General features: G+C 30.6%; 3 protein-coding genes across 5 annotated transcripts; all 3 read right to left on the reverse strand.

Moving 5' to 3' along the window:
• Positions 1-1,799: 1,799 nt before the first annotated feature.
• On the reverse strand, positions 1,800-4,655 carry LOC137831717 (uncharacterized). The gene is made up of 10 exons (XM_068639504.1): positions 4,406-4,655; positions 4,257-4,326; positions 4,053-4,178; positions 3,903-3,966; positions 3,726-3,813; positions 3,358-3,442; positions 3,067-3,123; positions 2,859-2,972; positions 2,352-2,422; positions 1,800-2,251 (listed from the first exon to the last, which is right to left on the reverse strand). Exons 1-10 carry the CDS (start codon positions 4,501-4,503, stop codon positions 1,819-1,821), a joined length of 1,206 nt encoding a protein of 401 aa, XP_068495605.1. The 5' UTR covers positions 4,504-4,655; the 3' UTR covers positions 1,800-1,818.
• Positions 4,656-5,023: 368 nt separating this feature from the next.
• Positions 5,024-9,539, reverse strand: LOC137831718 (GDSL esterase/lipase At1g54790-like). Of its 3 annotated transcripts, none has more exons than XM_068639508.1 (7): positions 9,272-9,539; positions 8,998-9,109; positions 8,521-8,912; positions 6,804-7,004; positions 6,361-6,527; positions 5,923-6,193; positions 5,024-5,497 (listed from the first exon to the last, which is right to left on the reverse strand). In XM_068639508.1, exons 3-7 carry the CDS (start codon positions 8,750-8,752, stop codon positions 5,229-5,231), a joined length of 1,140 nt encoding a protein of 379 aa, XP_068495609.1. In that variant the 5' UTR covers positions 8,753-8,912; positions 8,998-9,109; positions 9,272-9,539; the 3' UTR covers positions 5,024-5,228. The 3 variants fall into 3 exon arrangements, with proteins under 3 accessions (XP_068495609.1, XP_068495608.1, XP_068495607.1); XM_068639507.1 differs by having other exon boundaries at positions 9,188-9,539; XM_068639506.1 differs by lacking the exons at positions 8,521-8,912; positions 8,998-9,109; positions 9,272-9,539 and adding an exon at positions 7,157-7,533.
• Positions 9,540-9,858: 319 nt separating this feature from the next.
• LOC137831719 (kinesin-like protein KIN-1) lies at positions 9,859-16,841 on the reverse strand. The gene is made up of 16 exons (XM_068639509.1): positions 16,631-16,841; positions 16,093-16,252; positions 15,874-15,976; positions 15,507-15,550; positions 14,896-14,925; positions 14,686-14,808; positions 14,566-14,591; positions 14,322-14,403; positions 12,605-12,646; positions 12,489-12,522; positions 12,131-12,206; positions 11,846-12,065; positions 11,666-11,757; positions 10,872-10,986; positions 10,631-10,807; positions 9,859-10,267 (listed from the first exon to the last, which is right to left on the reverse strand). The coding sequence occupies exons 2-16, from the start codon at positions 16,204-16,206 to the stop codon at positions 10,100-10,102; spliced, it is 1,446 nt and encodes a 481-aa protein (XP_068495610.1). The 5' UTR covers positions 16,207-16,252; positions 16,631-16,841; the 3' UTR covers positions 9,859-10,099.
• Between the last annotated feature and the right edge of the window lie 6,122 nt (positions 16,842-22,963).

Here is a 22,963-nt window from a genome sequence, read left to right on the forward strand (position 1 = left end):
AAAATTACATTCACCCTCCTTCTATTTTTTCTGGTTTTAAAATTGTTTTATTCTTATATCATTGATAAAATAATACTCGTACTAGTCATTTTATATATGCTTACATTTGTATTTTTTTTTACGATATATTCGTATTTTATTAAAAAAATTTAAGATTTAAAATTGATTAAATGTGCAAATATATTGTATTATCGATTAATACTTCAAATTCAAATTTTATTTAAGTGTGGAATGTGATTCTCTCAGCTTCATAAAATAATAAATAAAAAGACAATTAAAAAGTTAATAGACTCAAAAAAATACAAGTTTGACATTAATATTAAATTCTTAAACATATAAATTAATTTAAGAAAATGTTAAAGAAATAAATGAGTTAAGGAAATTAAATGAAGATTTTTATCAAAAATAGAACAAATCTAACCTTTTAATTTAAGGAACCTATTTTGTTTACAGATATAATTCCAATTGTTTGATTGAACAAGTATAATAATATGACGAGTATTGTATGTTTACAAGATGTAAAACATTATTGTTATTTAATATTTTTGTAGAATATTTGTTTGACTATTTAATCTTGTTTTTTCCCACTCATTTTAAAATAGGTTTTTACATTCTAAAAAATTATTTCTGAACGAGTAAGAGATATAATAAAAAAAATTGTGAGATGTACATTTTGAGTGGAAACATCAATTATTTTTCTGCATGTTGTACTAATCAAATAGGTCAATAGTTCAACTTGTGGAACTTTTTACAACTTAGATTTTAGTATATATATATATATATATATATATTAATAAGATATATTTACAACGATTAAAATACAATTTTATCTCTTTTTATTGTACAATTTTGACGTCTTTCTGCAATTTTGGAAATTTTTAAAAAAATGTCAATATTTTTATATTCGGTAATTAAGTTAATATATTTATAAATTAATTTAGGAAAACAGTGTATGGTCTACAATATAAAGGTCATTTAAACTATCATTTAGTAAAAAATAGTAATTGTTAACTTTTATGATAATTAAATATTTTATGAAAAGTAAGAATTATTTTAAAATCTACATTAATAATAATAATTGCCAACTAGTTAATAGTTGCTAGGCAAGTTGTGAGAATGATTAAAATTCATATTCAATTATCGTATTGTAGCGGAAACTTTTAAAGTCAGGAGTTACAATATTTTTAAAGGAAAAGAAATATTATTTTTAACGAGTTAATATTTTTTGTATATTTTTCTCAAACCTTATTTATTACATGTCATCGTTACTGAGAAAAAAAATACAAAATAATGTATAAATTATCGTATGAATCATATTAGGTGTATCACTTAATTCCTTGTGTGCGTGTTGTTTTTTTATATGACAATTTATCCACCTATTTTTTAACTTCAAAGGTACATTAGAAAATGCTTTAACCACCACTAGAAATCACTTTGGTCTATCAAACTATAGATTTTCTTAAAGTTTTAGTGAGCTTGGTTTAGTCTCCACTCTCCTTTGTTTGCTTCAATTCTTAAATGATATTTTGGTGTGTTACTGTTTTTGTTGACATAATAGATTGAAAGAGGTAGGTTAAGAAAAAAAAATGATAAAAAAATAAAAGACTTGTACTTTGAGATGATTGATAACAAAAATTGGTCAGTGACAGGAATGATGTTTAAAATATATATCCAAAAGAGAGATGACAAAGAATATTGAAAATGTTAATACTGGAATAGATTAGGTCCAGAGCATAACCTATGCATAGTTCAAAATCATTAGTTATTTCTTCTAAGTAAAAAAGGGAAAAGATAACATGTGAAACCCAGATAAAATCGCTATTTTATATTATTGCCAGTGATACGCAATAGTCGTACATTGGCTTGATTGTATGATTGCATGTAGCAGAGTAGATTTAGAGGCTTCAATGAATCAGTAAGGTCCACAATATCAAGGTTTGCCTGTTCCCCCAAGGACATAAAATAGTTGAAAGTTTCAATGTTTCTGATAACATATGAAATATAAGCCACCGGTGCTTCCTTTGGCAGACTATTACTATCATCATAATAACTTGCTTTGCATTTAATGTTAGATATGTCAATAGCATGATCATGATTGTGTTCACTATTACCATGTTTAATGTTTGGGGAGATGCCCTTACAACTTGCATGCTGTCTGCAAAAGCCTAAATTCACCCGATTCAAAAGAATTCCAAGTACTCGAACAAGATGTGGTTGATAAACAGGATCATATATCACATCTGCACCCAGACTGAAATAATAATATAATGAGAATGACAACTGAATTCCGAATAAAATTGAAAGAACAGTGCAAGAAATTATGTCTCAGAGGTTGTATAGTTGAATCTCACATAACATCTGGCATGATATCTTGAAGTTGACTTACTGATGCAGATTCCCACAGCATATACAAGCATTTTACCTGAGATACATGGATCAATTCATAATACAGAACCTAATAAGTACAGTTCAGGTTATAGTCTCCTTTATATGCTACACAAGCAAAAACCCATACTTCAAAAAATGAAAAAGTTGTCAAAGGGTGGAGAATCCACTATCAGATGAATAATATTTCAAACAAAATTTCAAAGGTTAATCTTCCATCAACAAATCAACTATCACACATTCATGCACTAGAAAGAAACTGTTGAAATGAATAAGGGGATGGGGAAATATGTTAGAATAAGCACATCAGCACTCTGCAAGAAGATAAGTAGAAACTCAAGATTTAAAATACTGGAAATTACTATTTATACCAGTTTAGAGAAAAGCTCGGTATCTACTATATAATGTGAGGATTGCATTTTCTATACATGAAAGCAAAATCCTATGCACAGTCTATTCAGATTGAGACTGACCATGTTTTGGTCATTGTTGCTTTGCTGCATGTCAGCTTCGACATTTAGGTGGTTCAACTCCAAATTAAACTTCATGTTAGCTAAAGTTGATAGGTCACCATCACTTAATATTACCTGTTAATAGACAATAATTACAACTCCTTGTTGATTAAATTTAATTATAATAATATCATCTAATATTACACATATAAAAATTAGTTGGTCATACCTTGGAAGCTTTCACATGTGCTAAACATAATCCAGTTAAGCCAACTCCTGAACCAACCTATTTAACCAAGGTATCATAAGAACAGCTGAAAGCTAATCTTAATGCAACAAATGAAATGACAAGAATTTATAAACAGAACACAAAAATTTCAAACTTCGTAAGTGGAAAATTATATCGCAGCCTCTCCCATAAGTGATGATGATCACAATATTGTTGCATGCAAAGCTATTCATGATTGGACAACATTAACAATTCTAGCAGATTAGAAAAACTCTTAAACATGTAACTAACCTCAAAGCATGTTTTATTAGAAAATAATTCTGGACGAGAAAGTACGAACTCAGACAAAAACAGACCTGGTGTCCATATTGAGCAACTGCACAACCAAACCAATACCAACTTTAAACTTTAATGCAGGTTCCACAAACATATGCATATTGAGGGAAGAATTACTCGAAGCTATACGTAGATATATCCAACAAATGACCAAATTAATGGCATTGCTGAATTCAACAGAAGTTGTATCATCAAAGAGCAAGAGTACTACTGATTACTGATTATCATTTAGAAGAACTTTTGCGTTGACAAACAACACATAACAACCTTGAAATGTTGCATTTTATGAGCATAGTTTTTTATGATATGAAATATGAGCATACCCGGTACCACCTTCAAGCATGTTCAGAGAACACTGCAGTGGAAAGACCAGTACCCTAGAGTGCGGACAACTTTGCAGCTCAGAACAACCTAGCCATAACAGTTTACAAGTCAAAGTAAGGTGGATGAAACAAAAACCTCAGAATAAATGGAGAAACGTCACTAGAATCACTATTTACCATCAGGAAAAAGAAACGAAATTCTTTTGCGGACTCTGGCATCTCCCTTTTCTAAACGATCATCCTAAAGAAGGAAAAAGAAAATTTCTGAGAAAACCTCTGTACGAGCTAAAAAAGGAAGCTTGGAGAAAATTGTTGATAGAAGAAAACCTTGCATGATGTCATATAGTGAGCATAGAGTTCGTACAAATTGTCCAAGACATAGCCATGGTCGAACTCAATTTGAGCGATGAGTTTCTTGAGAAAATTCTTCAAGTAAGGAGCGTGAAAATCACCCTGCATTTAGTATTAAAATCCGATAAATGCAATCATAAGGAAATTTAAAGAAAAAAAAAGAGAGAAAATAAAAATTACAGGAGTGGAGAGGCAATGGTCCCAGATGAATTGTTGAACTTGCTCCGTGATTGAGCCTCCACCACACGCCCTACGTACCTAACTCTGTCACTACTTTTCGCAGTCTTAACCGAAATAGAAAGATGAAGAAGGAGTGAAGGAAGAGAAACCTGGCATGGGAGATAACGCATTCTGAAGGTTCCATGGCTATAATTGCAGAAAGCAGTCGCTGGCGACAAGGGAGAGAGGGATCCAATTCTTGCTCCATCGCCACGTCCACACTGCATCAACCTCCTTCGCCATTCAAAACATGGACTTTTCATGTTACTCCAAATTGGGCTCCACAAAATTATGGGCCTCGCACGCTCTTACAAGGGACTCTCACTTTTAAACATTTTTTTTTTAGTTTAATAAGTATATTATAATAATCTTCTGTGATTATGACACTTTTTTTTTTCTGTCTCATGTACAACTATATTATACATATTTCATAACTTTTTCTAAAGGTTTCGATACTTCATATTTGTTTGTTGGCTTTCGGGGTTCATATGGCACAATAATGTGCAGTTATAACCGATGTCACGTTACAATGAGCTTGAGAAAGTTATAGAATAAGATCAGAGTTCTGGCCTACAATTTAAAGGTAAATGCATTGAACTACCACATAAATTTCTTTGTACACTTGCTGCCTATCATTTCAGAGGGTCGTTATCATTATACTGCCTTATTAAGAAGCATTAACCAAAAACTGAAATTCAAAAACAAAACAAAAAGTATACCAGATGTGATTACCCCAAAAGGCCCTCTTAGATAGTATATATAAAATACAAATGAACCATGAAGCCTGAATGTATCAATTACCAATCCTTGAACATTATCACAGACACCATTAATAAGAGTTGGACTGACATTCAGAATTACAATCAGCTATTTCTTTCAAGATACCAGCACATAAAGAATCAAATAATGGTAGCAATAAATATAACGGGGTATTTAGAACTTGAGCTTAAGTAGGAAGGGCATTTTGTCTGAGAAAGGAGGATCGGAGTACTTTCCGGTGAGAATTTGTGATGCTACATATTGATTAGCAGTTTCAGTGTAATGAATCCCATCCCAGCTTATGTAATCACTGGAATCATTGCAAGCTTGTGCTGTAATTGTGGTTCCGTTGAAGGTCTTTGTTTCCCCACAGGAAAGTCGACTGTCATAGTTCAGTGGTGGACCTCCGAATCCACAACAAGCCATAATAGGTTGTTCAAACCCTGCAAAAGATGAAATCACCAAATTAACTGCTTTTCCTCCCCACAAATTCTGTTATGGATAGATCATAGAATAGAATGTAACATTGGTATTATGACTGATACAGGGTCCTTAATGAGCCAATAAATTGAACAGGCTTCTAGCCTTTTCTAACTCCTTTAAAGTATATTTGCTGAAATCACTGGTTTGATCAATGGGGGAAAATGGTAAATACTAACAAACGAAAGCAACAAATCAACAAAATAAATTTCCTGGAATTGTTATACAATGTTGCATTGTCAGCACAAGTGACAAATGATGACAAAGCCATCTGAGAAATTTTAGCTACAGATTTTAAATCTAAAAGTTTTAGCCTAACACTTTTGGAAACCGTAAATATCCAAACTGAAACATGGAAAGTAAATAAAAATAACAAGGAGATGCTAACCGTATCTGGAAAAGTTTGCAATCAGGTTTGATTTTATAGAGAAGATATCAACGTATGTGACATTTGAATCTGGATATTGGCCCTGCAATTTAGTACAGAGAGCGTGTAGCTGTAGGTTAAAGGTTTTAGCAGCTTGGTTGTGTGAACTAACACATCCTAGTTCGTCAAGCTTTGATGCATCAGTTCCAAATTTGGCAATGTTCTGAGGCAAGCATCCGAGAGGACCTGTATTGTGTATCCAGAAATATCTAGCCCCCTGGTCATAGAGATTCTAGTAGACAATTAAAGAGTTAGAACACGTTTGTAATAATATCAGTAAAACTGTGTATTTATAAAACTGTGTATATAACCTATGATTCATATTCATTAACTCAAGAAAGTTTTGGAAAAAAATCCCAAACATTATATAAAAATAGAAGCATATTATTTGACACCAACCTTTATTCCTTTTTCAAGTTCTAAAAGAATTGTTGGAATTGAGGCAAGTATTTGGTCCAATGTTTTTGAATAAAATGCTCCAGCAAGATCATTCTGGCCAATGTCAAACATGTACAACCCCTTCTCGAAAATATTCTCATCTGGGACGTACTTATCAAATTTCCTGCCTGAAACATTGTGATGGTTTTTTTAACACGAATGAAGGAGTTATGAAACTGACAGCAAACTAGTTGTGCCGCCCAAGCAGTATATCAAAAGTCAATTTTGAAAACATTAGAAAAATTTAGCTGAGTTAAACATGGAATTTAATTTCATTAATTTGTATAAGAAAGATTTTAATTAAAGATCAACATAGATTACCGATATGAAATTCTAACTCTAATGGGAAAATGCCACTAAAAGTATTATGGAACTATATGCAAATCTTGTCCTTTGGCAGATACCTTTGGCAATCAATTCAAGGGCCCTAGCTTTGAATCGGAAGAACTGAGACACTTGAACCCCAAAGGAAAAGGGGCATAGGGATGATGAAGAGGCAGGGAGGATAGTTGCAGCTGCTGCAGCAAAGTTGCATCCTTTCCTAAAATTTGGCAAACCCACCGAATCCAGATAGGCATTTAGGAATGGCAAGTCCATAGCATCCACTGCAATAAAAAAAAAAAAAACACATGGAACAGTAAGTGGAAGAGATGTTTATAGGGGAGAGGGAGACGTAAACATTTACTTGGGATCATGATGTGCAGGAAGAAATAGATGATGTGGACATTGACAAAAAGAGGTTATGGAGATTTATTACTAAGGAAATCAACGATGAGACGGCCATCAGAGTATCTCCCCGACGGTATTTGGAAGTAAGTTTGTCCATTTGGTGGGTAAAGGCTCTCAAAACCAGCGGCAATAAGAGCACCAGTATCAGAATTTGAATCGCCAAAGTTGAAAACTGCTGGAAAATCCAACTGGAAGGATTTGGCACAAGGTATGCAGATGGCAATGAGGGTAAGAATCCGAAGGGTACATGTGTTGGTGGCCATGGCTATTGACTATTATTGTAAGGAGAGGTTTTAATGTATCCCAGCTTTCCTTGTGTTTCAAACTTCTGCTATTAGTTAGTTTTCCGTCTGATTTTTGTTTGTTTGGTGCGTATAACTTGTACTGGAAGTAAGTCTTTACTTTTAAATCAACAGCAACATTATAATCAATCAATGTACCAACAAATTTCAGGTGCATGACAAAGATATACTTTAAATTAAAGACATTAATTTTTCTATACTCAACCGATTAAAAATTTCAGATCCGTTTAACTTTAGAATTGAAATAATACTAAGAGAACGCTTGTGTTAACCAACATTAATAATTAGAAATTGATATTGAATAACAATACTACGTGTTATAATTAAATTCAAAAATCAAATCCCTGTGTATCATTTGATTTTCGTCAATACTACGTGTACCATAAAAAACATTTTGTTGTTTTTTTTTTATTATTCTATATTCTTTAACAGAAACAAATTTAACTCGTTACAGATATAATTTTGTATTAATATATATTAAAATATATTCATTCGTTATTTGTATATTTTTCATTCTTACAAATACTCCACTCTCAAATGATATAATATAGCTATAGTCAATCATGTGTATTTTCAAGGTCAACCCTCCATCACAAATTTGTTTTAGAAAACTCTTCAAAAAAAAATAAAAAAATAATATATATATATATATATATATATATATTTAAACTGTGTCTAACCTCAACTAACACGGGAACATTAAATTATTTCAAAGATGTAATAATACGTTAAAAGGATAATAATGTAAACTAAATATACTAAACCAAAACTAAAATTAGAAAAAGACGAAAGTCAAACCATTTTCGTAATACTGAAAGCCAACTAAATAGGAGAATGTGGCAGAAAGCTGAAGAAAAAGCAAAATGTTAAGATGAATGAATGCCCTAAAAATTCGATGCTACATATGGGTAACTATTTATCTTCTAGCACCTTAGCTTAATTCTTTAGAAGTACGATGTTATAATTATTTTACCAAAAAAAAAACTTCTTTTAATACTAATTTGTGTTTATATTCATGCTTAAAGGCTTTCTGAGTAATGGTTATAGCAACAATTGTAAATAATATAATTTGAAGGTAATTAAAATTTACTTAGGAAGTCCACTGTCAGACGGCCATCACAGAACCTCCCAGATGGAATTTTGAAGTAATCCTGTCCATTAGGTGGCGCAACCTGAAAGCCCAACCCTGCAGCCAAGTCTCCTGTGTCCGAGTTTGAATCACCGAAGTTGAAAACTGCTGGGTATTTGAACTCCGCCGAATTTGTCATAACTAAACAGATGGAAAGTAACACAAATTGGAAAAATACATTCTTGGAAGCCATGGCACGTTGTTTTCACCTGTGTCCAATGGAACCAACAACCAACTAGATAAGTTGATAACAATTATAGCTCTGTATGCACGGTCATCATGGAAAATGATTCCGTGCCTTTTATATATGCACGCCCAATTGGTTGCTTCAAATAGCTAACGTGAAGTCTTACCTAAAAAACAATAAGACCCTTGCTTTAGATGGTGGAAAAGTAAATGAAAGCCAACAGGAAATAATGTTCATTGAGTTTGAATTACCATGCTATCCTTATATTGTCAACCGCTATTATATTAAGTGATTTGCGCAATCCAGTAAGTGAAATGCAAGTCCTAAGTCATTCCCTTAAGAGACCTAAACTCACATTTGAACCTGCCCCCGAAAAATAAGTGCCTCAGAGGGAAAGAGAACGCAGGGAAAACGATAGGAAAGTTGAGAAAGCATTAATACAAAAGCAAGAAGATGGTTTTTTCCTTGGGAGGAATTGCACGCTTGTGGCTTGATTTGCATTTCCACGGGATTGAATTGCTTCACCTTGTAATCTTCTGCTACCAACCGTGAACCTTTGCAGTTTACACTTCGCAAAAAATATTCCTAAGCAAGATTTCTGACGGGCGATAATTCGAGATTGATAAGAGCTAATGTCAGATGTTCCCCTTCTGTTGAAATTATTCTGCATAATAAGGAAGATTATGGTGCCTGGATCCACCGCAGTGAAAATAACAGCAACCAATGACGTGACGCAACATAGAACCTTACATATACAATCATCTGTCCAAGGGAAAGGCTCATGCTGCACGTTATTACCTGCCGTGTCAAATTGTTAGGAATCCAGTTATAAACTCAGATCCTCTCTTGAAATTCAACACTAGTTTATAGCAGTATCCCGTTCATCCAGATTACATTGCATACCAGACACCAGTTCATAAATCGCAACCAGGAAATCCAGTGGCTCTTACCATAAGCTGCACAGCTATTGTGTTGCGTACGACAGTGTAAAAATAAAGACGAATTGATGTAGTCCAAATTGTCCATATTTTTCTTGGCTACTCGTGAATTTATGGATCTACTGTGCCAAAATGGTTGAATTCATTAAAGAGAGTTCTCAGAAAACAGTCATCAATGGCAAATTATTATGCATATAAAACAATTTTCGGGTTACAAACACAGGCTCACAAACGATGCTATCGATTGTGATACGATCCATGAATTGGCCATCTCAGCATATATTATGCTATTAGCCAGCCCCCAAAATGTCCAACAATAAGTGAATCAGCATGAGGCATCTTTATTATTTTTATCCATTATTTTGATAGTATTTAAAGGCCCCGCTGCGGCAAGGCATCATATAAGAATGAATAGTTACTGCCAGCGTCTTGGAGAAGAAGTGTAACCCGACCAACGAAGAAAGAAAGTCAGGACTCCTGAAATCATATTCTGAAAAATGGAACTATTCTCTGCTCCCTTGTAGAATGGAGATTCCGTGGAGGCATCAGCTTTGGCCCTGAGAATGCTATTCTCCCTTTTAAGCTGTGAAATTATAGATTTGAAAAAATAAATATTTTGTATTATTCATACAGCATTTTTCAGAAGCTTTTAACATTGCTACAGGATAAACAAGTTTTAACGTACGGTTGGTTGTAAAGTTTCGAAGAAAAAGGGCAAGATGATAATTTTTTATTTTTAGAGTAAATGTTATATAGTGTTCATAAATTTAACAAAAGACTAAGAAATCAAGTTTATTACTCTCTTACTTCTTTCTTCCCGTTTCACATTTTAACCAAGCCTAGTATTAATCTGGTAAACAGAAAGTGCCCAAAAGGTTCAAAGTGACTGAAACAGTACTAATAAGTACTAATATTTGTAGTAAGAAAAATATTATGGCACATGTACCTCATCAACAGTAATTGTAAGCTTTTCCATGGCTGCTTGCAGCAAGGATATCATCTGTAAGGTGAGGTCATCTATGTCTGTCTCCTCTTCAACTGATGAAAGATCAAAGAGAATGCCCTCTTGTATGAACAATTCCTCTAGGAACTTCACATCTTCAACATTAAATTTCTCTCTCAACTGTATTAACATAAATTTTATTACGATTTCTAATTACAAAGGGATTTTACAACAATTTTCTCACCTTGTTCAAAATTCTAGCACTTGACTCGTCGCCAGACGGAAAAGCAGCACTAGAACTTGTGTCGCTTTTTTCTTCAATGCAATTGACCCGAGGCGACACCTTTATATATTTCGCCCTGCAATCAGCATTTTAAAAAAACAGGAATTTAATTGGGCGAATAATGTGTAGAGTTTGTTAAAAAAGGTTCGTGACAAATTTTATTTGAATTTTCTTGAAGAATTTTTTATTTCAACCTTAACCAAATTTTAGCTAGTAACTGACCAAAAAAATTCAATATAAAATCAGATTGAGCTCAACAAATTGTAAGTTAAATAGATTCATATTAGGTCATTTCTTTCTACATCCCATAATTTTCATATGCATCCCGGTAAATGTGAAAATTTCAAATTTACCCATGTGAAATTAAACAGCAGTGGGGCCATTATTGTTTGTTTTGGTATTGTCTTGTTTTGAGTTCTTTGAGTGTTTTTATACACTTCATGATCGTGGTGTGTTAAATGGTGTTGGTGTAAGTGTAGACTGTAATGGCTTATTGGTGAAGATAGTCAAGGTAACATTCTCTTTCATTTTGCAGGTTTTGTTTTCGGTTAACAATTTTCAACTTAAATATAGAATCTTATGTAAAAGCTCACCATGATGGCACATGAGCACAGGAATTTCATTTGAGAAAATAAAGTTAAAATTAGAACTTTTGCTAAGGAAGCTCTGACATCATTTTCAACATAGCATATGAAAATAAAGAATGAAGGAAAGGAAAGGAAATGGAAATGCCTCAATCTTCACGGATAACATACCTTGAAACGAAACGAAGAGCGGACAGACTCTCGGATGCATTAAAAGCACTGGGGGAGCAACAGCAAAGCAATGCAGTTCTAGCATTTCCTCCCTGTGAATAAAAGATACCATGTTTGGGATACTGATTTCGTGAACAATGGGTATGCTTTGATAGACTATTAAAGGGAGGGTGAGCTAACAAGAGCATCCTGAAGAATTCGAGTGAGCTTGGAATCACGATAAGGGATATGGCCTGTTTTTCCTTGCAAACCACATGTAAGGGAATTTATTACATTTCCCAGAGCAGACAAGGATTTGTTTATGGTCTTGGCTTCCTCTAGAACTCTTCCCTCTGCTCCTGTTTTCTCCACTTTCTCTGACCCAGCCAAGTCCACTAGAATTAGCTTTCCGGATCTCGTCCTGTTCAAAGTCTCAGTGTTTAAGAATGATTCATAAGCAGAACACAGATTTATGAGAAGTATGACCTTTTATCTCTGGAATATTCTTGCTGAATTGTGAATATATAAATGCAGTGACTTCTGCTGCTGGCCATGTTCATTTCTACATGTTTTGTTTAGGATATTTGCAGAACGCAATTGACCTTTCTATTTCCTATCACTGTTTTTCCTCCCTCAAGAAACAGGGAATTTACCCTAATGTGTTATTCTTTTTTATCAACTAAGAAAGAAAATAACATTGAACAGGCACAAGAAGTACCAAAATACATCGGACAGTACTTGGGTATGGCCAATGCTTTTCCTCCCGAATGTATTTAGTAGTTTAACTATATATAAAAAAGTAAAATAAAAACTGAACGGTGGGCTAAGAGTCAAAGCAGGATACGGGTCTCACCAACTGTCCGGTTAGCTATCCCCTTCTACATATTTGATGTCAGAATTAGAAGCAGAAATAATTGTAAAATCAAACCAGAAAATGTTATTCAAGTTGTTTATTCTTACAGACAGGTTTTGCAATGCTTCAGCAGGGTCCAGTACAGTAATCTGCATGAAAAAATCAAAAGGTCCTGTTAGTCCTTTATGGCAATATTTGAATAAGAATAACCAATTATTTTCTTTTTTGTTTGTTTTTGGTTTGGGGTTTAGACAAATATTTTGCAGCATACACATACAAGGGAGGAAAACTTTCAAAGTTTCATATATAAATACTGAATGATTCCAGTCCACTCTACTTTTTGAATCAGCTCATGGAGGAGAGCTTCGCCCAATGCTTAATCTAAAGAAGTGAGACCTTACTTAATTTGACTTAAAGCACACAAAAGTTTTTTTGTACACCTTGCTTAATTCGACTTAAAGCACACAAAAGTTTATTGTACACCTACTGTTGGATTGGCCAATAGAAAGGGTACAACTTTATTTCCTTTTTGGAAAATAACATTAAGCTTAAAGGGCTAACCAATTACTGGCATGATTAGCAAAAAGTCAAGTCCACGAGCTAAGTTTACACCTTTACTTACTTGAAGCTTAAGGGGATACAATTGTTACTTCGGGTCTTGGGTCATGGACCAAGACATTAAGCCCATATTTATTCTCTTAATGTTTTCGAGGTATTTCTTCATGCACCACTATTTTACTCTTTTTTTTAAATGACTTCTAGATTACCCTTTACAAAAATTTATAAAATACATTCTGGAAAAATGTTTTCTGGAAAGAAATAGAATTTCTAAGAAAAAAAAATTAGAATAAACTTTCTGAAACATATATAATATGTTTTGGAATGTGTTTTCTGCAATAACTTTTTCATAATGTGTTTTGGAAAGAGCTTCCAGGAATGAGAACGAATTAGATACAACATTTTGTATTTCATTTATTGGATGGGGTGCTAGAGTAACTTTGATGGGGTGCAGAAAGAAACACCCTGTTTTTTAAAATAAAATCAAGCCTAAATGGCTATAACAATTATGGGTCCTTTAAACCTACACCCTCATCATGATGGTGAAATGGTAAAAATACACACTTCAATTTACAAATCAACCCTACCTTTTATTTCTCTCTCATTTTTTTCAAAAATATAAATTTGTTAGGGAATGTACACTCCAATATGTATTTTTTTATTTTGTATTTCAAAATATACAATATGAAATACAAAATAAAAAATGTATTCTGAATTACACATTTTGAAAGATATTTTTTTATTTAAAAAATATATTTTGAAATATATCATCCATATATTTTTTTAAGAATAATTTTATCATTTCACCAACTTACAAGAGTGCATGTTTGAAAACTTAAGGTGCAGATGCAACTCCCTAAAAATTTAGGGTTACAATTGTTACTGACTCATGGCCAAGACATTAATACCACAAACCCAATTAACGACACTCCCGGATTCAAAACCATGACTTAGTTACTTGATATCACTTGTGAAATCAAATTTTATTTCCTCGGTTTCTTTAAGGGACTACAGTCAATATAAGCTCAGTAGGCCAAACTATCAAGTTAAGTATATGAATCCTGAGAAAATGCTAACCAAATAATCCAATACCTATGTGTTTGAATGTCGGGACTAGGAAGGATTAAAGTTTCAGAATTGATATTTTACATATTAATCATATACATAAGAGCACTCATGTAATTGTGAACAGCGAAGAAGTAGCTTCAGATAGAAAAAGAATAATCAGAGTAGAAAGAGATATAAAGTCCCATAAAAACAGTTCACCTCTGTAACACCGGGCAAAAATATTCCTCGTGATTTGCTCTCCTTAATTTGTATATTAACTTTTGATAAATCAAATAGGTCCCTACATAAGAGGATAGAGTTATTCTGATGACTATTGAAGAATCCAAATTCACATGGAAACTAGCTTTTCCAACAAAGTTAAGAAAATTCCCTATCAGAAACGCATATAATATACTCTAAGTACAATGTGGGGAGGGGGGAATACTTGTTTTTTTATTTATACCTTACTTTTTCCATGTAGATTTCAACCTAAACAAATCAGAAACAAAATCAGAGAAATAATTTACTATAACCAGATGATTTTGTAAGACTGATGTGGTTAAATTAGTAAGTGCCTCAGTACCATTGACAACTTAATTGAATGTGTTTTCTCTTCATCAGAAGAATTTAAGGAATCAAAAAGTCCCTCTACAACTCTTGGAAGAAGTCCCTTCTTCTGTTCACCACATTCAAGTATACCAGGTCCCTGCTTTAGAGAAGTAGTTATTTACATTGCTGTATTTTATCTTCTGCAAAATTGTTTCAAGATACTTTTTAGGGGACAATTTTCCACCTCCATACTATATGTCTTCCCAGCTCCAGTCTGCAATTGATTGTAGAAAAAGAAACTTTTTAAACAATTACAGTCAAAAGAAAAATGGATTCGAAAATACAGTTGACGAGTCATAACAAGAGGAGCTCTAGATACAGGCCAAGAGGAGATATCGGAATATTCTTATCATAACAAGAAACTATATTTACTACCATGTATGTTAAACAACATTGTAGATTTTGCAAATTGTCTTTGCTAAATATTTAGAAAGGAACTGTCTACTCTTTTTCTAATGCGCCCTTTCCTGACTTCCAGATTTGCTAGTTTTGAATTCAACACCGATGCACCGAAAATAACAATTCATATATTTCATGCCTCATCTACACATTTTTTAATTTTTATTTTCCCCCTTCAAACATAACCAAATATAGCTCCAAAAGGGTATTTATGAGCTAATGCAAGGGATCATACTCAGCGAAGCTCGTATAAAGTTTTTCACAACTCCCGATACACATACTGCTGCCATATTTGAGGAGAAAAACCACATATATATGACCTCCTATTGTTGATTTGAAAGTTTAACAAAAAGAAGCAAAATGCCTTTGGCAAACTGGAGACGCGTAATATCTTACCTGGCCATAAGTGATAATTGTCCCGTTGTACGCATCAATAACATCTGCCGATCAAAAAAACAAATAAAAATGCATCAATAACATTTGTTACATTTATGGGAATACATACAAAACGAAAGCCTGATATCAATAAAAACTAAAAAGCTAAAGTAAAGGCAAGTGTCATTTTCCCGATTTTAATTGTTACCATTACACAAACTATAAGGATAATTTTTTTCATGTAACCGAAGTTGATATGCCCTATTTGGCGGTAATGCAGCTGTCATTTCATAAGGAAGCAAGAGTCATTCAAATTAAGGAAGATTTCAGTCTGCATTGCGTTGACTTATTGACATATAAATTTGTAATGAGAATTCTGAAGTTGTACCTCTAACCATGGGAAGAGCTAGGAACTGATAGACATCAGCTTGCTCAGACTGTTCGTAGAACACTCTATCAAAGCTAAACACCGATTCTTCATCCTTTTCGTCCTGAAAAAAAATTAATTCAAAATTATTAGGCTATTCATCGTAATGTGTGAATTCACTATGCCTTTTATAGAGCACGAGTAAAAACTAATAGACGCTTAATCTGACGAAAAAAAAACCTTGAAAATGAAAGTTTCGGTATCTCTGCACCGAATGCAAACAGAGTTATTGTCATTTTGCTTCTCTTTTGAGTTCAACGGCCTAAAGCGTGCGCATACTGTAATATTTGACATGATGCTTTACAGCAAACAGCACTTCCTTGCAAATGTTGATTTAAACCTGTCAATGGAAGATATATTTGTACATAAAACAATCAACCAGAGGAATATTTAGAATCTAGCAGAAATTTTAAAACAGATATGCGTTGTTTTGCAGATAACATCGATCTTGTGTCAGGTTTCTCGGTGAGCTAATGAAAGAAGGAAGACGCTAAGTGGAATCAAGACGATGAAATTTGTAGCTAACAGTTTTTTCAACAAACAAAATTCTCTACTCCATGAATCGGTCATTGCATCAGGCATTATTCCACATTTTCGATTCATATTAATTGCATTAGAAGAAAGGAAATGACCGTAGTGGAATTTCTCGAAGCTTCCTGGTTTCTTGAAAGCCTTTTCAGATGCACAGATAAATTTGAAAACACATTAAGTCACTTACAGATGAACTTGTTCGGAAGTTGAATAATCTTGACGACGCATGAGCATGAGTCAATATTCTCTGAAATGCAACGTCAGTGATAGTCTCATAGTTGTACACTGATTAGCCATTCTCTTCTTACATGAACAATGTAGTAAGAAAACCAATTCGAGAGGAATGAAGAACATTATTCATCGAAGGGAAAGAGAGAGAACCACCTTTCCGACGGCGATGAACGAGAGCTTACTCGTAATGAAATGAAGTTCGCGTGATCTTTGATGGCGGGAACCAAATTAGGCAATATATTTCTTCCACTTGATGGCAGATAAATGGGCCTGTATCTGGGTTAAGTTTAAAATTTGGGTGTTTCTTCGTGCACTCTTATTTTTCTTCCATCACCCCTACATTTTTCGAAAAACCCAAATTACCCTTGACAGATTTGAGTGGTTCTAGAAAAGAGGTGTTCGATAAGAAGAACTTGTTTATAGAATAGTAAAAAAAAATATTCTTAAATACTCTTTCCGAAACACATTTTTTACTTCTGAAAGGGTAAATTTGAAATTCAAAAAATGTGTTCTGAAATAGTTATAAATTGTTCTTTTCAGGAATCGGTTATGAACTATCATCTCATTTCATTCCAAATTTGTCATTCCCACAAATATTACAGATTATCAATTACAAAAACAAAAAAAATAAACTTTATCTTTCTTCTCCTATAAATAACACCTCCAAAACTACTCACTAACCATCTCAATGTTTCTTTATGTCTATTTGAACGCACTAAAAATACCAAAATTGTTCTGAATACTCGTTATCGTTTGTTCTGAGCCGTAACAACGAAAATGTTAAAGAAAAAAGAGACATACTTGAGTTCTTCAAAATTCTAAAAATTAATTATACCAATTCACATTTCTAATGGGATAAAAGAAACAAAATGTAGGAAAGAACACACATAATTTTGATTAAAATACTAAATTGGGGACTACAACACATTTCTTGTGAAATTATATTTACTTATTTGAAAACCATTTTCTTATTCTATGAAGTTTATTATGAATTTTATATTCGAAATTATATTAAAAAAATTGTGCTTTGATATCACTAAAAAAAATATTAAAAGGGTAAAAGATATTTCACTAGCATTTATCAAAAAAAAGTTATTAAATATATTAAGCTTTTTAAAACTTAGTATCAATTAACTTCATAAACATACCACGAAAGACGTTATGTAATTTCATCTCACTGTTCTATTGTATCAATGAACTTTATGTCAAAGTTTCCACCAATGTTTATCATTCTTATAATGTTATTGAAAAATAAATAAAGAAACAAATTACTGCTTAGTACGAAAATAAATACAGGACAACGACTGACATGTGGTAAAATATTTCACCGTTTTTTATGTTTACTTATTTTATTTTATATATAAAATTTGGTGTGAAAATGTATTATAATATATTTTATTTGTTATTTTAAAATAAAGAATTAAGGAAAGAGTAAGAAATTATATAAAAATTTATATTAATATTAATTTAAAAAATTAATTAATTTTTTTTAAAATATTTTATATGAAATGAAAAAATACTCAATTATATTAATAAAATGAGATATATTAAATAAGAGTAGAATTAAAAAATGTTATATACCGTGAAAAAATTATTTTATATATAGATTTTCCCAATTCTAAAACACCTGAAATTTTATACTAGTTTTTTTAATAAGTGAGCATGTAGTGTTTAGAACATTCGTTAAAATTAAATTGTTTTAATTTATTGTTCTAATAGTCTGCAATTATAATTAGTTTTTATATATAAGTTTGTCGAAAAGTAGTTTTCAGAAAGATACTTTTGTTTGAATAAAATAATGAATTTTACACAAGAAAAAAAATGCATGTGAATTGAAAGAGAAAAAACTATCAAAAAAATTAATTATAACTAACAAATTTTCAAATTCACTAAAACAAATTTTTTTCCCAGTTTTTTATTGAAATTTGCATTGGACAATAATGATTAATAATCCACTAAATCTTATATATGAATCTGATTAAATATGAAATAAATATATTCTAATATTTTATTTATAACGTTTATATTTTTTATTTGAATTAGTTATATTTACTACAACATTTATTATTTAGACAATAACCTAAAATTTGAAAAGACAACATATTTATGAACTACACCATATTTTTGAGACGTGATGTTTAAATCACAATTTTTGTGGCATAGCTTTTAAAAAAATTATAAATTATATTAAAAAAATATGCCCAAAATATTAAAAATGTGATATTTTTCATATTAAAAAATAAAAAGGTAACATTTCTAGAATGTAACATATAAATATCACAGGCCATGTCATAATAAAACGTGAATATTATAGACGGGTACATTACCTTCTATGGAACCAACATATACTACTTAGTTATATACATATTCATACCTACATATATAAATATCCATAAATATATATATATATATATATATATATTTAATTTGAAAATATTGTAGGCTCAAATTCTTTAATATTGTTTTAGAGATGCTTATTATATTTTACGTTACATGCTACTAAGTTATCATTTGTAATTGTGTGACCATACAAACTCACTTTTTAAAATAAAAATTATTTTATATATTTAAGAAAAGTATTGATATTGTCTAAAATAATACATTGTCCAATAAAAACACCCATTTATAAAGTTAAAAATATAAATATTATTTTAGTTTATGTAAAATTACTTCAATGATAATAAATTTTAATTAAATAACTAAAATTATACATTTATTGTATGGTGATATAGGTTAAGTTGTGTTTCGTTGATAAAGAAAATAGAAGAAATGAAATTAAAAATAGATATTTAGTAAAAAAAAATTATCCATAATAAAAAAAAATTAAATATAAACTTTTTGAAGGATGGTTCAACCTTTCTACATAAATACAATATTTAACTTGTCCAGGAAACATACTTCTATATATACCTATACAAAATATTTATAACTGAATCCACAGATAATCACTTAAGACACTCAAGCTTACATCTACAAAAAGTATATTATGAGACTATCCTCGTACAAACCAGAGGATCAAGACACCTATCAAAAAAGAAAAAACCGCAGAATGTGAATTGGATGTGACTCAAATTCAAGTATTTAATTGAACTAAAGAAAAAAGTTTCAATACATCCATTACATTCCTTTAAATTTAGAAATTAAGTTATTTCATTCGTTTAATAATAATAATGAGAAGAAGAATAACAATAATGAGAAGAAGAATAACGTAAGAAGTAACGTGTTCTTGCTTTAAAGTTTGATATTGAGTGCGAAACTTTATAAAAGAAGTGGAAGTTTGTGGTGACCACCTTCTATCCCTTGAAAGAAAAGTAAAGAATCTGCTATATATGGAAGTAATGAGTTTTTGAGTTAGTTGCAAAGTAAAACTTGTACATATTCCAAACACACAGGGATATTATTACTCTATCTATTCCTTCTACTCATCTCCACAGAATTTTTGTTGCAGATGGACCCAAGAGAACTTCATCCAGGAATTTGCTACAAGCTCTATCTTTTCATAATGGAAACTTTGGCTTCTCAAGCAATGAAGACAGTCACTTTAGGGACTCCTTCGCATTATGGTTCAAGGGAGAAAAGGAACAAGACATTGCAGAAGTCTGAATCAATTCTGAAACTTGGTTCTAATCTCAATCACAAACGTTAATTTCGTTTGTAATGTTTATGATAATCAGCAGGGTGAGTGAAAGGACTTTTCTCATCTCATTTTTTGTATAAATTTGTTTGTTAAACAGATTCTTAGAACTAATTACTGGTAGTGATTATAATTTATGTAAATGTGACAATCTGTATTTGATCAATACAATTCTAAAGTTATTATATTTTAATTTTTTTTTAGTTGCTAATAGTTCAACGCTCAATAAAATATATGGTAGATTGTTGGATTTTTCAAATAAATGATCTCATCATCATTTTAATGACTTTGATAATAATTATCTAAAAATTAGTTATCCCTTCTTTATTAATGGTATATATTTATTAAACTCTAAATATATGAAATTAATTTGCAAATCAATGAAATAGAAGTTTTAGATAGAGTTTCTCATGACAAAGATAATTTATACTAAAAATATACGTTTCCTAACACTTAACATATATACTCACACAAAGTTTTTTTTTTTTCCAGATAAAGTTAAGTTATTTTTCTTATTTAAACATTAAGCAATGTCCTGTTTAAATTGATTAGAACAATATTCCAATATACATATCACAGTTAAGCATATTTAAATAACTATTTTATATGGAAAAGAAAATATGTTCAGATAATGATTACTTCGTTTGAGACGTGTAAAACTTTATTTTACAAATTAGTAAACTATAATTTACAATTCAAATGTTAAAATGATTAATATAATACTTTAAATTATCGTTTTATTGGAAAGTTGGTACAAGTCATAATATTTAAAATAAAGTTTAAATATACTTAAATTAAGTGAGAATATAGAAATGAAATAGAAACATAGTTAATTTAAAAAAGTAACAAGCAAAAATAATTTAAAGTAAAAAAAAAATCTAAATAACTATATAAAAAGTTTATTTTAAATAATAATAATTTCGAAAAAAAAAAGATTTTGGAAATCATATTTAAGAAATAATATTTAAAATTGCATAATTTGAAATAGTATTTCAAAATACTTAATCCAAGTTAAAAATAAAAATAAAATAAAAATTAATAAAAATATATAAGATTTGAAAAAGATATGCCACCAAAAAAACTCAAATAAAACTATATTATGTATTATTTTTAAACATAAGAATGAAAATTATTGTTACCTTAATATGAAAATCGTGTGTGAAACACAATAGCAATTAATATTCACTATCATATTAATATGCAAGTTATTAACTCTTGATTATGAAAATGGTGTGAAACACGATAACAATTAATACTCACTTGTTAATATTACAAGTTATCACCACTTGATCATGAAAATTGTGTGAAACACTATAACCATTAATACTCATTAGCATGTTAATATGCAAGTTATCACCAATTAATCATACAAAGTATAAAACTTTAGATCACTTAAACGTCTACAGAAACTTATATCCACGTAGACTATTTATCATCATAATTATACAATTATATAAAAACTTATATTTATTCTACTTTCTATATTTTTAAAAAAATTGCGTCTTATAACTCTTGGAACTTTCTATAACTCTTTTATCTCTGTACACACTTTTATTCTTTCTTGTGTTTATTTTATTTATAATTAATTAAAAACTACAACACTTTTACCTTGTGTAGTCTCTTTTAAAAAATATATTATTTATTGATAAAAATGTTACATTTAATTATGTTAACGTATTTTTTAATTAATTATGTTTAAAATTGAAGTGTTTTCGAACTAGTTATCAGATTCTCTGTCAATTATTATTAAGGAAAACATTTATAAAATACTAAGGTGTTTTGAATTTAAGCATTTTGAGTTTGAGAATATAGTATTATTTAGCTAGAGTTAAATGAATTGTTTAAAATACAATTGCATAAAACTTCTGACTGTGAACTAATTTAATTAGCAAAATTTAAAACTTCTCAATATAATGTTGATGGAAAATAGCAAGTATAAGTTATTTTTTTATACAATCATATTATAACTTTCAATATTATTATTTTAATATTTTTTATATTATTTATTTTTAAATTTATTATTGATTATATATATTTACTTTTAAACTTATTACATAAAAAAATTATATACATCTCTAAAAATTATCAAAGTATCATTTTCCAAACCAATTTCTATGAAAAGCCAAACCAATTTCCATGAAAAGTTGCGAGAGCTAGTTCGTCCCAAGGAGGATTTGTCTATAAGTTGAGTTGAAATAAAATTTAAATCATGTAAAAAATCTTACCCACCCCACCATAGTATATTAAAATAACACACCTTTATAATGAAATTTAATCATAAAAGAATTTATAAATATACTATTTCAGTTAAAATATTTTCAATAAAAAAAATGAATCATACAATTTACAGGTTTTATTTTCATACCGATTTTTTTTTTCATCACATTATTTATAATATTTATTAAAAGTTTTTTTAACATTTCAAAGTTTGCAATCATACACTTTCTTTAGCTTTTCTTGGGATCACTTGACAAGTTCGAATTGGTTTGATGGTCTGATTCAGACAATTGAATTAAAAATAATGAACCGATGTAACACATGACACTAATCTAATAAATTAACTTAACTATCAAATTTACTTAACACAGCATATTTCTCTCTCTCTCTCTCTCTCTATATATATATATATATATATATATATATATATAATAAACT

Source organism: Phaseolus vulgaris, chromosome 6 (assembly GCF_000499845.2).
Source record: "Phaseolus vulgaris cultivar G19833 chromosome 6, P. vulgaris v2.0, whole genome shotgun sequence".
NCBI classification, from domain to species: Eukaryota; Viridiplantae; Streptophyta; class Magnoliopsida; order Fabales; family Fabaceae; genus Phaseolus; species Phaseolus vulgaris.